Raw genomic sequence first — 17917 nt, 5'->3', positions numbered from 1 at the left:
TGACTTCATGTATGATTGTTTAAAAATAAAACGTGGAAAATATTTTTAAACCTTTCTAAAGTCAAAGTTACTTCATTACTTAATTGGAGAATAAGGTGTCAAACATCTAAAAATATAAATGAAATAATATTTTAAAATATAATAACTGAATATCATAACTGAATGTGTTCTTGTGTTTAATGGAAATATAATTTCTGGCCTGATGTGTTCAGTGAACTGTATCAGTGTCTGATGCAGATTCCAGCTGCAGAACAAAGTTCAGTTTCTGTTCAGTCAGACTGAGGGAGGTTTTTGTACGATGATTTTTCACTGTGTGAACACATCCTGACTGTTGATGTCATGATAACTCTGACAGTAATAAACTCCTGCATCTTCAGCCTGAACTCCACTGATGGTCAGAGTGAAGTCTAATTTATTTCTTGCTCCACTTCCACTGAATCTGGAGGAGATTCCTGAAAATCTGGATGATGTCCTGTAGATCAGAGCTTTAGGAACTTCTCCAGATTTTTGATGGTACCAGGACAGACAGGGTGTGTTACAAGCTACTTGTCTACTGGCCTTACAGTCAATAGTGACAGTCTGACCAAGCTGCACTGATTTGGCTGCTGATTGAGTCACAACAACATTTTGTCCATCAGATCCTGAGGAGAGAGAAGAAACTCTGGACATGAGATGGTGAAACTCAGCTACACTCCAAATGATTTTCACATGACAGAAAAATGATTTTCCTCACCCTGAGTGAAGCAGAGGAGAGTCCAGATGAGGACGCAGATCAAAGTCATGTTTTTGATGAGGAGGATTTCTGTGTCTTCTGCTGTGATGAAGGACAGCTGTCAGTCATCCAGAGTTCAACTGTCAGGACTATAAACTCTCCCAGAGCGCTGGAGCATGGAGCTGCTGATGCAAATCAGTTTATTTAAGATTTGAAAGGAATCCTTTAGATTGTGTTCTTTATACTTGATATTTTATTATAAAGTTATTTCTTCATCAATATGTATCTGCTATCAGATTTGGGTTAATTCTGGTCTCAAAAATACACTTTTCAAATCCAGACATGGTTTTATCGCTGATTTAACTGAGTCAAATGTTTTAATATTTAGTATGTGCTTATTAATTTTGTTTTCTGTTTTGTCATTTCAAGCCTGGGCTACATTGTAAATCAGATCTTAGATCTAAAAAAGGACAATCTGTAAAACAAAATGTTTTGTATAAATAAAATTACATTTAGAGAAGAGAAAATATTACATGTATTTTTGGTTTAATTTATTTTAAATTCATTTATTAGTAAGCTTTGAATGTTTTGTAAAATGGTTAATTTTTATTCAATATTTTATTCAGTTTCACAGGTTTTACAGGAAAACTAAATTTAATTCAAACTGGTGAACTTTAGAAACAAGATCCTAACTTTTAAGTTTTTAAATATGATTGGCACAAAAAGTACAATAAATAAAAACAAAATAAATCTGTTTGATAGAGCTGATAATCATTTCTGTTCAAATTATTCAAATTTAAAAGACTGATTATTTAAACATTTCATTTTGAAATTGCTTGAACCCATTTGTCGTCTTAATGCAGCCAAGGTTACAGATGTTTCCCACTGATACCAACTGATTTATAATCCACACATATAAAATATCATCATGGAAGATCTTGTGTTCCCAGTCAGGCCCAGTTAGGCCCAAATGTGCTCAGTTGTATATAGAATAGCTGAATTTATATCTATTGTATGTGTTACATTCCAGTGAACATTGTGTATTTAAATATTAAATATTAGCCTGATACCAAAAACATAAATTAAATGTTCATTTTCTTCTAAATCTAAATGAATTCAGGGAGTAAGAGATTAGAAAATATCTTCTAATCATTCAATGTTTTACATGATAAAGTATGAAAGTATCATGAAGATTTTTTTGTATATATATTTATTTTTTAGACTGAAACCTGGATGTCAAAGTTTAATAATGTCGTTTCCTCAGTGTTTCCATGGATACTATCGTCCTGCTCTCAGGAGAAATAGAGCCAAAAGGAAACAGTTTTGTGTGGCAACATCTCTGGTAAAAAGTTTCAAAATGTCTGCAATAAAGTTAGCATGTTTTGATAAGGATTTTTTCTCCACCAGGCTATTATTTTTATTTTTTATTCATTTATATTTTTTTATGCCTGCATCTCTCTCTGAATAAGTGTTAAAATATGTATGTTTTGAGGTGGAACCTTCCCTTTTATATAAACAAAATTATTTATGAAGAAGAAACCAAAATTAGTGACTGTTGATGTCAGAAACAATATAATTAATAAATATATTTTCCAGCTGTGTTTTTCAGGTTGAAACTGTTCATTTAGAGTTTGTTGTGTTCAGAGTCAGAGAGCCGTGTCTCTACAGTCAGAGGTTTTTGTACGACGAATCAATTAGTTTGTATCACTGTGGTACACGTTTGGTGGAGGAACCAGGCTGGATGTTGGAAGTAAGTTCAATATTTTAAATATTTTATTATAACATGAGCGGCACACTGTTGTTAGTTTTATCAACAAACTAATATAATTGAATAAGTCCATATTTTGGGTTTATATTAATTTGCTTCAGTCAGTGATGAAAACTGCAGGTTGGGTCAGTAGTTAGAATCATTGAGAGAATAAATTATTTATTTCTGGTAAAAAGGTTTTTGTTTATTATATGAAGAGAAAATATAACAAAAGTTGTATTTAGTTTTTTAAGCCAGAATCAGTTTGTTGTGTTCAGAGTCAGAGAGCCGTGTCTCTACAGTCAGAGGTTTTTGTACGACGACTCAATTAGTTTGTATCACTGTGGTGGACTTTTGGTGGAGGAACCAGGCTGGATGTTGGAAGTAAGTTTCTGAATATTTAACATTTATTGTGAGATAAATTATGAGAGCGATCATAAGAGGATCATGGAGGATGTTATTATTATTAAGTAATTATTTTTTATCTCCATTTTAAGGAAATGTGAACTTCACATTTCTGAATTACTAATCTAGTGTAATAAAATATTGAAACATTTTTACCATGTTATTTTTCAAACTAGTTTTTAATGTTTTTAAATTGTTTAAACAAAACATTAAGACAAAAATTGCATAAAATAAAAAAATTAATTAAATATCTCAAAATACTTGGTGATGACTTTTATATTGCAGTTTTAAAATTGCTGTGAGACAATATATTGTTTTTCAAATTGTATTCATTGTCATTTATGCCCATTAGCCGATCTACTTTAAGAATTAATATGATGTTTTATTCTGTTTGATACTTTAAACATTTAACCACCAGTAAGATGAGCATCAGATTGTTTGATTTTAATTGTATAAAAATTTTATATTTAAGTTTTAATTTAACGTATAATCACAGGGAGGTAAAGTAGAGCTCAGTTTATGTTAAATCTTATTTTCTAGTTAATGTATTTCAGGTTATATGAGGACTCTGTGTGCTGATATGCATGAGTTCACAGTGAAGGGAAGTGAAACAGTGTGTGAGGGAGTGACTGGTGGAGCAGAAAAAATGTTCAACTGAAGAATCTTAAAGAAAGTCATTTCTCCCACAGTAAAGATGGTCCAGATTCTGCTGTCTGGTTAACAGGTGTGTGGTTCCTGTTCTCTAACCTGATTGGTGTCTCCTAGGTGATACCCGCCCCACCCTGACAGTGCTGCCCCCCTCCAGTGTGGAGCTGCAGCAGCAGCAGGTTACCCTCATGTGTCTGGCCAACAAGGGCTTCCCCTCAGACTGGACTCTGTCCTGGAAGCTGGACGGCAGCAGCAGCAGCAGCAGCTGGGAGCAGAGCAGGAGCTCCGGGGTGCTGCAGAATGACGGCCTCTACAGCTGGAGCAGCACCCTGAGGCTCCCTGCAGACCAGTGGAGGAAGGTGGGCTCTGTGACCTGTGAGGCTTCCCAAGGCTCCCAGTCTGCAGTCACAGAGACACTGAGGAGAGACCAGTGTTCCCAGTCCTGACCTGACGCTCTGAGACTCTGATACTGGCTTTAATCTGTCACTGCTCTCACTCTTTCTCTGCTGATGATTTTCTATTTTCACTGAGTCATGTTTGCTTGTCATGTTGGTCACTGTTCAGATAATAAATATTTACTCATCAACTTCTGGTTTCCACCTGCTTTTTTATTCAGCTTTAGATATTTTAGTTATGTTCAACTGTTTTACTTATTTATGTTTTGCCTTTATTCTCTTTAGACATTGTCTCTATCCATAACAAGAGTACAATTAAATGCCCTGCAAATCATTATTAAATTTAAAAACATATTTGGAATACAGTTTTAAAGCAAGAGAAAAATCTTTAGGAACTACCATCATCAGAATTAAGAGGTTTTTAAAAAATATCTGCTTGGAACAAAAGTTATTTGAAAAAAACATTTGAAAATAAAAATTGTTTAAACCCCTAGTGTTTTCTTGTGTCTTTAATTGTTCCAACCAAGTAGCAAATACCACTGAAGGAATTCTCTGTAGGTCTAGGATTTTTAGATCTTTATGAACTTTTTGATGTGAATAAGCAAAACAATCTTTTATCTGCAGCATCTTGTTTTTCCTATTCAAACTGTTTCCCAAAGGTTTGTTGTTTCCACTTCTCAAACTTCTATTCATAACTTGATTTATTCAAAAGAAACAATATCAATGAGCTGGAATCTTTTTAAACAATTAAACTGGCAAAAAATCCAAATTTTTACTTTTATAAAAAGCTATGAACAAATATTTAGGAACTACCATCATCAGAAGTCAGAGGTTTTTCTAAAATTACTGCTTGGAACAAAAATTGATTTGAAAAAACATTTCTATAAATAGTTTAAACTCCTAGTGTTATTTTTTTTCTTTAATTGTTCTAACCAAATGGCAAATAATAATAATAATTATTATTATTATTATTATTATTATTATTATTATTATTATTATTATTTTGTGTGTCAGATCCAAATAGACATAAAAAATTATATATATATAAAATAGATAAATAATTTGTGGATGTTTTAGTTTCAGTGCAGCTGTTGAGTCAGATCAGTTCCTCTCCAGCTGAGGGAGGTTTATGTACGACGTTCTATCACTGTGTGATCGGTCTGTCATAACCCTGCTGACAGTAATAAACTCCTGAATCTTCAGCCTGAACTCCACTGATGGTCAGAGTGTAATCAGAAACAGATCCACTTCCACTGAACCGAGCTGGAACTCCAGACTGAAGAGTTGTAGCATATTGAATCAGGAGTTTAGGAGCTTCTGCAGGTTTCTGAAGGTACCAGTTGAGATAGCTACCAACACCTGAACTGGTTTTACATGTGATGGAGACAGTCTGTCCTGGACCAACAGACTGAGATCCAGGAGTCTGAGTCAGGATGATGTCTCCTGATGAACCTGGAAAACATGAAAAATAACAATTGAGAGAAACTATGTTTGATTACAAATTATTGATAGACAAAAGAAAACATTAACATCTTGTTTCAATATTTCTCCATGATAGCAGAACTTTAATTATCATTTCTACTTCAAACTAAGTTTCTATCAGAGTCTCACCCTGAACCAGGAGCCCCAGGATGATCAGCAGTAGAGTCAGTGACATCATCATTGTGCTGCTGGTGTGTCAGTGGCTCTGAAAGGCCTGGACAGCCACTGATCAACTCTGACCTCTTAACAGCTGGAGCAGAGAGGCAGGACACATATGCAAACACACAGTCAGTCACATGGGGCTGAACTGGCAGCAGGTTTCCTCCTGAAACATCAATGTATTAAGAGACTAAGAGAGGAACTTTAATAGGGCTCTTTATAATCTTTTACCAGTTAACACTGAAGGAATTTTCTATAGGTCTAGTACTTTTACATCTTTGTGAACTTTATGATGTCAATAAGCAAAAAACACTTTTTACTGGAGCATCTTGTTTCTTCTATTCAAACTATTTCTCAAGGGTTTGTTGTTTCCGATTCTCAAACTTTTATTTATAACTTGATTTATTCAAAAGAAACAATTACAATAAGCTGGGATCTTTTTATAACCATTCAATTAACAAAGAATCCAAATTGTTACTTTTAGAAAAGGTTTTTTCTTGCTGACAGACCTCACTAATGTCACATACTTGTTGTCATTTGATAATTCAGAGAAAATGTTTTCATATTTTTCTATCATCCATACCTGACAAACTGTCTATGTCTCTATTTGTTAATTCAAAGAAAGAGACTTGACACCACATCTCAGCTTATTGTATTTCTGTCTGTGTAAAATATCTGGAAGAACCTTTAAAACCAAGTATTCAAAAATTGTTGGTTCTAGTCATCTGGCAGTAGTAAGATCCAGGATCTAAAATAAATCCATTATCAAGCATTAATATTGATTTAGAAATGAATTATTTTCCAATAGTAATGGCAAACTTAACAAATCATTTTAAACAAGGCTAAGCTAACAATAAAGAGCCTCCTGGATTGTTTTTCCTGTCTTCCTACATGTGCTTATGAGAATAAATCCTGTAAGGTGTTTAACAATGATTAAAATATATTTTGGTGTTATTACAAATGGTTTTCCTTGACTTCATGTATGATTGTTTAAAATAAAACATGGAAAATATTTTGTGGCCTTTCTAAAATCAGTTACTTCAGCCTTCCTCAAGATTCAGAAACCTTGAGGAAGATTTTGTTTGAACAATAAAGTCAAACATCTAAAATAATCCTGAAATAATATTTTAAAATATGTCTTAATATCATAACTGAATATGTTCTTGTGTTTAATGGAAATATAATTTCTGGCCTGATGTGTTCAGTGAACTGTATCAGTGTCTGATGCAGATTCCAGCTGCAGAACAAAGTTCAGTTTCTGTTCAGTCAGACTGAGGGAGGTTTTTGTACGATGATTTTTCACTGTGTGAACACATCCTGACTGTTGATGTAATGATAACTCATACAGTAATAAACTCCTGCATCTTCAGCCTGAACTCCACTGATGGTCAGAGTGAAGTCTAATTTATTTCTTGCTCCACTTCCACTGAATCTGGAGGAGATTCCTGAAAATCTGGATGATGTCCAGTAGATCAGAGCTTTAGGAACTTCTCCAGATTTTTGATGGTACCAGGACAGACAGGGTGTGTTACAAGCTACTTGTCTACTGGCCTTACAGTCAATAGTGACAGTCTGACCAAGCTGCACTGATTTGGCTGCTGATTGAGTCACAACAACATTTTGTCCATCAGATCCTGAGGAGAGAGAAGAAACTCTGGACATGAGATGGTGAAACTCAGCTACACTCCAAATGATTTTCACATGACAGAAAAATGATTTTCCTCACCCTGTGTGAAGCAGAGGAGAGTCCAGATGAGGACGCAGATCAAAGTCATGTTTTTGATGAGGAGGATTCCTGTGTCTTCTGTTGTGATGAAGGACAGCTGTCAGTCATCCAGAGTTCAACTGTCAGGACTATAAACTCTCCCAGAGCGCTGGAGCATGGAGCTGCTGATGCAAATCAGTTTATTTAAGATTTGAATGGAATCCTTTAGATTGTGTTCTTCATAGTTGAACATTTGTGTTAATCCTGGTCACACAAATACATTATTTAAATTCAGAATTACTTTATTTATTAACAGATTTATTTGAGTCAAATGTTTTAATTACTTGTATTGTTGCTGTGTTTGTAAATTCTGTCATTTCAAACCTGGTCAATCTTAAAAAGGAGATATTGGATCTAAAAGGGTCAATCTGTATTTCAAAAATTGTATCATATAAAATAAAACTAGAAAATTCCTGAAGAAATTTAACCGGGGCCTGCCAAAGTGTGCCCGTCGGTTTGGACCCAGCGTTATGATGCTAGAAATTAGCATCAATGCTAAAGAAAGCTGCAATCATATGAGGACAATGACAAGAATGTTGACTAACATGTACTTGCACCGTTCAGTATGATAAAGTAAGTGTATCAGCTAAAATTAGCAAAAATGCTAATGTTAGCATCATTGCTGTCACTGGCATGTGGGACATCACTAGGATGTTTTCTATAATGGACTTACTCCATTCAGTATACTAAACATGGCTAAAAAGTAAAATAAATAGCTAATAGCTTATTAAAGCTAAAATGCTAATGCTAATGAACTGCCTTGCTGTGCAAGGCAGTTCCCTAACCTCAGAGAAACAGATAATGCAGAATAATATTATTGCACCGCCTGCGGCGGTGCACTAACCTCAGGGGCATGTTGAGGCTTTTATTTTGAAATTTTTGTTAAGCTTAATTTCAAAGGTCCACACTAATCCCATGTGTAATAGTCATTGGGTTAAATCAGTTATATAATGCTCAAAACACAAGTAGTTGATGTAAAAATATTCAAGGCTTTTATTTTGAAATTTTCTTTATGCTTCATTTCAAAAGGCCAAACTAATCCCATGTGTATCAGTGCTTTGGATAAAAAAGTCACATAAAGCCAAAAAGAGCAATAACATGATGTAAAAATATTCAAGGCTTTTATTTTGAAATTTTCTTTATGCTTCATTTCAAAAGGCCAAACTAATCCCATGTGTATCAGTGCTTTGGATAAAAAAGTCACATAAAACCAAAAAGAGCAATAACATGATGTAAAAATATTCAAGGCTTTTATTTTGAAATTTTCAGTATGCTTCATTTTAATGTTCCAAACTAATCCCATGTGTAACGGTGACTGAGTTAAATCAGTTAAATACAGCCCATAGCAGCAAGTAGTTGTAAAGGCCAGTTCAGTCCTCCTGGTCTTCCACTATAGTTAGAACTACAGTGATGCGTATTTGTAGTCCTAACCAGCAGCCAATAGCCTCCTGAGTTCCGTTGCTATGGTAAATAATTCTCTCTGCCAACTGTCAGCTGTGAGTGAGACATGCAGGTGGAAACAATTCTCTGTTTGAGCCAGCCAGTTTGAAGTAAAAAAAGCATTGGAAACAACTCCTTCCCGTTCGGGAACCGTAATACATATTTGAAAAGCGTTTGAAGCGTATGAGAGGGCTATTTGTCGTCTCCGATAGTCCCGCAATTCATATCTCTACGTCACTCACAGTATTAACAGTGATAAGAGAAAGAAATGGTGTGCCCAGATCTGAAATTTTTGAGAAATATATGAAAATACATGGGAGAGAGCCTGAGAGAGCGACAGAAAATCCTGTCGCATGACTTTGCTCTGAAGCACCGTGACAGAAAACCGTAAGCCCTAGAGAAATTTCGAAAACATTTTACCGGAGCAGACAGGCGTATCAATGTCAGGACCGAGTTTGATACCAATCGTGCGATATTTGTGGGCGTGACGGCGATTTCAAAATTATTTTGGGCTCAAAAATTCTCTTCATTTCTCACTCTAAAAAAGCGGCAGTTGGTGTCAGTTAGGCTCTGCGTTTCGGCAGTTGGAAATTTGGCTCGTTTTTCGCTTTTTACGTCGCCATCGTAAGTCCAATTCCTTATAAAAATAATAGCTCCCTTCTCGGCATCGAGCCGCACGTTTTGATACCACTTTGTGGGGGTGCACGCAGCGGTACGAGCCGCATTAACGGTGATGGAAGAAAAATAAATCTATAAAGATATAAATAAAGAGACATTCTATTGGGTGTAGAATAATAGGTGCCTGCCATGCAATGCATAAGGAGAGCAGTACTGACTTGCTCTCCTTATGCATTGCTATGGGCAGGCCCCAATAACTATATTCTGGGTTTTGTGATCTGTGAGGCCTCCCAGGGCTCCCAGTCTGCAGGCACAGAGAAACTGAGAAGAGACCAGTGTTCCCAGTCCTGACCTGATTCTCTTTGACTCTGATACTGGCTTTAATCTGTCACTGCTCTCACTCTTTTTCTGCTGATTATTCTATATTTTCATTGAGTCATATTTGATTTGTGAAGTTGGTCACTGTTCAGATAATAATTATTTACTCATCAAATTCTGGTTTCCTCCTGTTGGTTATGTCCTTTAGTTTCTTTTTAATGTCTTTATTTTTGAAATTATTTATCATCCACAGACTAAGATAAATTGTGCTTAATGTAAAATTATCATGATGTTTTGAATCATTTGGTGAAATGTCTTGAATCAAACACATGAATCCCTTCTTTTAGAAATATATTTATAAAACTATTGACTTAGAAAATATTGAGATACTGTCGGACCAGACATATTTCATAGACAGATATTGATGGTTATTTAGAACAATGAAATCATTAAGAAAGGGGGAAAAAACTTAACTTCCAGTGTCAGTCTACATTTTTAAAGTTTGAGCCCACTAACTACTGTTTTTCAGCATTAAATACTTTCATGAGTATTATTTTACATTTTTCTTTTTTGTTGTTTTACACACCACTTTCTCTGCTTATGATTTAATCTGAAACTAAAATAATTAGTGTGAAAAGAAGATGGTTAAATAAAGAAAAATAGACTTTTAAAAAAAAAAATTTCTTAGAGTTTAACTATGTGCGATGACATTAAATATTGTGTGTTCAATGTTTGTGTTTAATGAACCTAATCAGTGTCTGCAGCAGATTCCAGCTGCTGAACAAAGTTCAGTTTCTGTTCAGTCAGACGGAGGGAGGTTTTTGTACGATGATTTTTCACTGTGTGAACACCCACTGACTGTTGATGTAATGATAACTCAGACAGTAATAAACTCCTGAATCTTCAGCCTGAACTCCACTGATGGTCAGAGTGAAGTCTAATCCATTTCCTGCTCCACTTCCACTGAATCTGGAGGAGATTCCTGAAAATCTGTCTGATGTTAAATAAATCAGAGCTTTAGGAGCTTCTCCAGGTTTCTGATGGTACCAGGACAGGCAAACCTGTGAATTTCTGCTGCAATGAGTTGCAGAAAGTGCCTGACTGGCCTTACAGTCAATAGTGACAGTCTGACCAAGCTGCACTGATTTGGCTGCTGGTTGAGTCACAACAACATTTTGTCCATCAGATCCTGAGGAGAGAGAAGAAACTCTGGACATGAGATGGTGAAACTCAGCTACACTCCAAATGATTTTCATATGACAGAAAAATGATTTTCCTCACCCTGAGTGAAGCAGAGGAGAGTCCAGATGAGGATGCAGATCAAAGTCATGTTTTTGATGAGGAAGATTTCTGTGTCTTCTGTTGTGATGAAGGACAGCTGTCAGTCATCCAGTGTTCAACTGTCAGGACTATAAACTCTCCCAGAGCGCTGGAGCATGGAGCTGCTGATGCAAAGTGGCTCTATGGAAACGTTCCAACTACCTCCAAGAGGGACCTAGTCTATTGTGAGTATGCTTCAGACTTAAAAATTATTCATAAGTTCCATATTATTAAGTAAAATATTCATCCCCATGACAACAAACCATTATTATATTGCATGACCTTTTTGTTTTGCATGTTTTGACTGTTATTTTGGTGATCTTTCTTTCAAGCTCCAAATACGGAGGTTAGAAGGTCTTCTTGCCATCACCTTCATCTTTAGTTCCTTCTCCATGTTCACAATTCTTCAAGTCCTGACTCTGGTTTGGCCTCTCCAGAATGTTAATTTTACTTCAAGTAATAAGAAATTTTTTTGTGAAACTAAGAGATTACTGTAAACATAATGTAAACATCCAATTATAATAATAATTTGATATTTTCTTCCTCTGTCTACAGTCAGGGCTGCACAGTGGTGCAGTTGGTAGAGCTGTTGCCTCTTAGCAAGAAAGTCCTGGGTTCGATTCCTGGCCCAGGGTCTTTTTGCATGTTTGCATGTGTGGGTTCTCTCCGGGTACTCTGGCTTCCTCCTACAGTCCAGAAACATGACTGTTAGGTTAATTGGTCTCTAAATTCTCCCTAGGTGTGTTGCCCTGCGACAGACTGGTGACCTGTCCAGGGTGACCCCGCCTCTCTCCCGAAACGTTCGCTGGAGACAGGCACCAGCACCCCTTCCAACCTCACTAGGGACAAGGGTGTTAGAAAATGCAAGACGGCTCAATAAATTTGCATCACATGATTGGTGGAAGATAAGCTGTAAAATAACTCTCATTACCAAGATAATAACAGCAAAAATTATATAACAGCAACTTTGTTGTTACTTATTTCTATGCATTAATCATAATATTCAATGAAGTTTAATGTATTTTGCATGTATTTTGTGCCTAACAAATATTTTAAAGCTTGCCATAAAGCACTTTGTGATTTGTAAAAAGTGCTATATAGATAAAGTTCACTTACTTATATACTTGATTGCTTACTTAATAATAAATGTGCACACTAAGAAAATGCAATCTCTTCTTCAGAGCCAAATTAAAACACAGTATATTTAAAGAAGTTAACCTTACAATATGAAGTATACTGCACAGGTTGAGATTGAATATAAATCTTGGTAACTAATTTGTTCATGTTTCCGATGTGCTTTGTGTACTGTAAGGGCCTCAAAGTGTGAAACTTAACTTTAGCCCTGAAACCTGTCTGCTGCCATGGTTCATTAGTGATGCATGTCTGTTTCCGTGTTCCAGAAGTTTGAAGAGAGAAGTGAAACTCTGCATTTTATTAACCAACAGCTTCCTGTGAAGTCTTTTATTTTTTAAAACATTGTTCATTTCGTCTCTTCACTGACTCTTCTATCGAGTTGTGCTTTTTACAGTCTTCTATTTCTATTCTTACCTTTTTATTACAAAGAATTTGTGCATCCCGCGAAAAACAAAGCAAATTAATTTTGTTTTAAACAATGGTTTAACTTTTGTCAAAAATTGGACCAGACAACTGCAAAAAATGTCTGTATTTGCATATCCAAATTATGTGATGGGTTCAACATGGCTCGGGAAAACTTAAAGTCCGATTCATGTTCGGGTTTTCAAAAATGGGGCTACTTTGAGATGTTATAATGGGCAAATATTTTAACTGTGTGGATAATTTTCTTAGTAATTAAATGAACCTTGTAAAGGTTTTGTTTTATTGTATCAGCAGGTTGTTCTGGCTTAATATTCCACAATACTCTTTCACACATTCAAAAAGAGCGTAAGGGTACCAGAGTCTAATTCTCTAACTCTGCAGGTTTAACATGTTTTCTTTCTCAATGCAACAGAATCAAATGGCTGAATTACTCTTCAGTGTATTTCCTCACTCTGCAGAGGCCTGCTAATAAACCATTCATTTGATCCAGAAGTGAGGAAACTGGTCTTCCCACACATTCTGCAACTCTAGGAAACAGCCTTTTATTAAGTATTTTATCAGAAGCCTTAGGAAGAAAGAAGTTAATAATCTATTAACCTTTTTATTGCAGTTTTGGTTACACCAGCTCATACATTGTACAGGAAGGTCTCTTCCTGTACACTGTACAGAGGACGTTCTGTACAGAGGATGACTATTTCCGTTGTCTAAGCACAGAAATATGCAATAGAACACATGTTTAATGTGCAACACTCATTTTTGGACTAATGGTGTCCTCTTGTGGTGTGCTGCCAAATAGAATGCAACAATAGTAAGAAAAAACATGTGTGTGTACAGCAAAATATGATTTCTCCTATCTATGAAACATGTGCTTGTTTTGTCAATATTGCAGGGTTTTTGGCACTGAATCTGGTTAAACATGCTTGTATAAATGAGCTGATTTTGTCTCTGCTTGGCTGAAATACATTCATAGATATGAATTGTTTTCATACTATATTGCTTGAGGTTCTCCCTAAACAGAGCACAGTTGTTTATCATGGTCCATATTCATTGTTTCAGCTGAACACAACTGAAAAAAGTCTGTGCATTACTAGAAGACAGCATATAGCTTCTCTGATGCTTTTTTGAGTAATAGAGACAAAGCTGTTACATTTAGCAGAGCGTAGGTTATATTATGTTCTTCTGGTTAAAACAAACTTGTTCTTCACTTAGTGGTACTTGAAGTGTTATTCAGAAATTTTCCTCAAGTAAGACAGCAATACTTTGCACTAGTATAGCTAATGTAAACATTAAAAATACACTGTGATAAAACTACCAGACAGTTTACTTTTCTCTCAAAGTCACTTGATTAATTGTAACTGAAAAGTTTTGAATAGTTTCTACCCACTCCTTATGCTATGGTCCCTACACACGCACGTTTGCATTCCCAACACAAGGGGCACTGTCGGGAAACGCCCTCACTAGAACAGCGGAACCATTGCTAACTTTCACCCAAAGATTTCTCCGGACGTGTTTCTTGTACGGACCCGGCTTCTGCTTTGTTTACTTTTTATTTTACAGCCTCAAATCTACCAGCAAATCGCTTATTAGTAACCTTTTCAAACACCCAGCTCATGTCTATCGCTCTCCTTTTTTGTTTCCATCTATAACCGCCTCTTTTAATGCCAACATATATGTATTTATTTTACCTTTTTGAACATACAGGCGCTTAGGGAGGTGTAGCCATGTCCGCTGAGCGACAGATGTTCCCGTCGCTGTTCTCTCCGCCGCCTTTCGCTGCAGTCGGAGCGGTAGAGAGTGCCGTGGAGCCTGTGGTCATTCCCCAGTCAGAGGTGGAAACATTCAGGATGTTCCTGAACGAGCGGCTGACGGCAGCAGTGGAGGATATTCTGAGCGTGTTCGGGAAGACAGTGGCTCGGTACCAGGAACAGATAAACTGCCAGCAGCGGGAGCTGGACAGCCTGAGGTCCGGGGAGCGCGAGTGGAGCCGGGCAACAGGTTGGTTTGTGTGAACTGAAAAAATAGTTACTGCTTTTTAAAATCAAAAATGACATTAAATAACCTTTTACTCTTAAATACGTATATTGGTTTAATTTTGAAAACATTGTTCCTTTATATTATTTTTTGACAGAGGTATTTATATAACAATTATACTGACATTATCATTTCCGATTTATAACACACTTGAATTCTTTCCGTTCAAAACACTCAAAAACACATCCAGTAAAAGTTATTTTTATGTGTTAGACCAGTAGGGAATATTTGTGACGTAGAAGAAAAATGCCAAGTTGTTTTCAATATTTCTGTGATTATGTTCGAGTCTAACCCAGGTTTATCCAAGGTGTAATCATGTAATCATTCTACTTAATTTTATGTGGTACTCACACCACAATTCAAGAACAGACAGATTTGATTCAGCCGCCCAAGCTGTTGCAGATGCATGAACACCAAACATATTAAAAGAAAAGATACAATTTGGGTGACAAAATGTGAAAAAGTTCAAGCGGTGTGAATATTTTTAAAAAGCACTGTACTGATTAGTACAACAAGTACAAATGTATTTGTTGAAGCAAATACTTTTGTATATTTTCAAATAGAGAATATTTTGAAAGAAAATCCTGTGTGAAACATTTGATAATATAAAAATGAACAGTTTCCTGAAACTTGATGCAGCCAAACTAGCATGCTAACAGTTTAAATATTTTTTTATAAATATAATGCTAAATGTCTTGTAAAGTGTCTGACATAAAGATTACTGTTGAATAAACTTTTTCATTAATCTTAAACCGGATCTGGTAGAAAGTGAGCTTTCTGTGGTTGTTTCTTTTTTTAGAGCCTCTGCAGGACTCATCCTGGATGAAAAAATGTCCTGAACATCAGAGCCTTGATGCCCCCTTGTTTCATACCGACAATCTTATTGAGAAAGTCGTCGACACTTCAGCTGCTCTGATTAAGTCAGAAGGTGTGGATGAGGACTGTGGAGAGTCGACAACATGCCATGACTCTAGTTTAACACACCAGCTGGATCCAGAAGCAGGGAGTGATGACCGAGTTATCTGTGAGGACTCTGACACAGAGAACAGCGAGGACGGCTGGAGAGACGATGCCACGTTGTGGAAGTCAGAGGAAATGGCAGAAAACAAAGATCAGAGTTCAAGTTCAGAACCTCAGGCCTCCACTGATCCACCACAGTTTGGCTGCCAGATTTGTGGCATCACCTTCCAGAAGATGGGCTACCTGATCACCCACGCTGCAGTGCATCAGGAAAACTGTGGAGTTTGTGGAAAACAGATGGAACAAACGGAAAGCATCAAGCTTCACCTGAAAGCTCACAGAGAAACGTCATTCCGCTGCAGCGTCTGTGGGCAGAGCTTCACGCTGCGGGGGAACCTCCGCATCCACATGAAGATCCACTCGGGCGAACGGCCACACAGCTGCAGCATCTGCGGCAAGAACTTTGGCCGGCGGGCGTCGCTGGTGCGCCACGTGCGCAGCCACATGGGCGAGAAGCCGTTCGCCTGCATGTACTGCGGCCACAGCTTCACGGAGAAGGGCAACCTGACGGTCCACCTGCGGACACACACAGGAGAGAGGCCGTACCGGTGCTCCATGTGCGCCCGCAGCTTCAGTCAGCTGTCCAGCTTCTATAAACACCCGTGTCAGAAGAAAGGCCTGATCTGTTCTGCCATTACTGCCACCTGACAGCTGGGACACGTGAGCAGCTGCAGAAGGGCTTCCCCTGTGAAACAGAGCAAAGTAATGGACACTTTTATCAAAGTAACATTTCATCAGGGTTTATTGATGACTAGAAACTTTTTTTATTCTCTCTGTTTCAAATATTTCAGTCATTTTATTTTAATTTTAGGATTTTTTGTCTTCAAACCATAGGGTTAATATGCATAATAATATTTAATAAATAGCTTTTTGAACACCTGTGGAAGCAGTAACTGAGCCCTGCTCTTTGTAATTACAGATAATAATTTTTTTTTTGTTTATTCGATTTACAAGGAAAAGCAATGTTGAAAAACTGTTGATTAAAAATCAAAAATATTGAAGAAAAAAAACTTCAGTCACTTTTCTCTAGCTTTATCCTAAGCAATAAAACAATAAACTTTTTGAAAAATTGTTAAAAAGGTGGACATAAAAGAATTACATGTCACATTAAAACATCCTGCAAAATTCTACTGAAAAAATCCCAAATCTATTCACAGTAAATGATTACAATAGGTGCATGCAGCTGCACACCCTTAGATTAATACTTTGTACATTTTTGTTTAATTCCAGCATTTAGTTTTCTTTGGTAGTAGTCATAACTTCATGCCCATCTCTTGGCTCATTAATGTTGTATTTGGAAAGACATTCTGCCAAAATTGTCCAACTGTATCAGATCGAGAGGACTTCTCTGTCCATGTCCCTCTTCAGATGTTCCCAAAATTGATGGCACATAGTGGCGGTTTCTGATATGGGCAACATGGGCAACCGCCTAGTGCGGCATCTTGTGGGGGCGGCATGAGACTCTCCCACATCTCCATCCCCAGTCTTCCAATTGTTAGCAGTTTTTTGCATCTTTGTTTTATTGTTATTTTGGATTTTGTTCCCACTAACATTTATTCTTGTAAAATGTTTGGATCTGATTCATAAACAGTTGTTTAAACACTCAAAATAGTGGAGTATCTACAGTGATGTGAAAGGCTTTTAAGAAACCATCATACAAATTTAACCTTTTTTTTACTACTCTACCTCAGTTTTTACTTAATTTTGGAGTATGTGTTGTGTAAAAGATATGCTTCATAAAAAATATGGGACCATTTAAAATGAAAGGTTTATGGTAAATTGGATCAACCGTCGATTTTAGCTGCAGGTTTTCTAATTGGTTCCATCTTTACACGCCACTTGCTAGGAATATTACACAGCTCTGTCATTGGAAATATTTTGTTGGAAGACATTTGCAGTTCTCTTTGCTAAAGTTGTGTCTTTAAGATGATGAGTTTACTTATTTTTATACTGATTCTAATTTCTTATACCCTAGGCTAAAGTTAACACAATTTGTCTGAATAAAAGTTGAGACTTTTGTTGTGTGGAAGATTACAATAAATTCATGTTTGTAGGAAGGAAACCAAAGTTTCATTAAATAAACTAAGACTTGTTATAATCTGTTTTATTCAAATTGTTTTGGATTAATGTGGCCAGTGTTATATCTTCATATATCTTAATACAGTCTACACCTTTGAGAACACTTAATGCAACTGTATTAGTTATTCTTTGTTATAGTATTAAGTCAAAAAAAAAGATTAATGAAAAAAAGTCAGAATTTTGAGAATTAAAATTTTGTTGTAAAAAATATAAAAACATTA

General features: G+C 36.3%; 1 protein-coding gene and 3 gene segments (V, D, J or C); 2 read left to right on the top strand and 2 right to left on the bottom strand.

Annotated features, from left to right (window-relative positions):
- Nucleotides 1-4: 4 nt before the first annotated feature.
- On the bottom strand, nucleotides 5-820 carry LOC114155916 (Ig kappa chain V region 3374-like). The segment is given in 2 exon segments: nucleotides 5-641; nucleotides 734-820. Coding segments are annotated over 2 exon segments (384 nt in total).
- Nucleotides 821-2410: 1590 nt separating this feature from the next.
- Nucleotides 2411-4098, top strand: LOC114155401 (Ig kappa-b4 chain C region-like). The segment is given in 2 exon segments: nucleotides 2411-2462; nucleotides 3630-4098. A coding segment is annotated over 1 exon segment (258 nt).
- An 811-nt stretch (nucleotides 4099-4909) lies between these two features.
- Nucleotides 4910-14348, bottom strand: LOC114156596 (immunoglobulin kappa variable 1-39-like). The segment is given in 3 exon segments: nucleotides 4910-5359; nucleotides 5519-5639; nucleotides 14252-14348. Coding segments are annotated over 2 exon segments (360 nt in total).
- Nucleotides 14261-17715, top strand: LOC114156595 (zinc finger protein 32-like). Its single transcript, XM_028037119.1, has 2 exons — nucleotides 14261-14561; nucleotides 15397-17715. Exons 1-2 carry the CDS (start codon nucleotides 14288-14290, stop codon nucleotides 16263-16265), a joined length of 1143 nt encoding a protein of 380 aa, XP_027892920.1. The 5' UTR covers nucleotides 14261-14287; the 3' UTR covers nucleotides 16266-17715.
- The last annotated feature ends 202 nt before the right edge of the window (nucleotides 17716-17917 follow it).

The sequence above is a fragment of the Xiphophorus couchianus genome, chromosome 13 (assembly GCF_001444195.1).
Source record: "Xiphophorus couchianus chromosome 13, X_couchianus-1.0, whole genome shotgun sequence".
NCBI lineage: Eukaryota > Metazoa > Chordata > Actinopteri > Cyprinodontiformes > Poeciliidae > Xiphophorus > Xiphophorus couchianus.
This window is presented reverse-complemented; position numbering and strand designations above follow the sequence as displayed.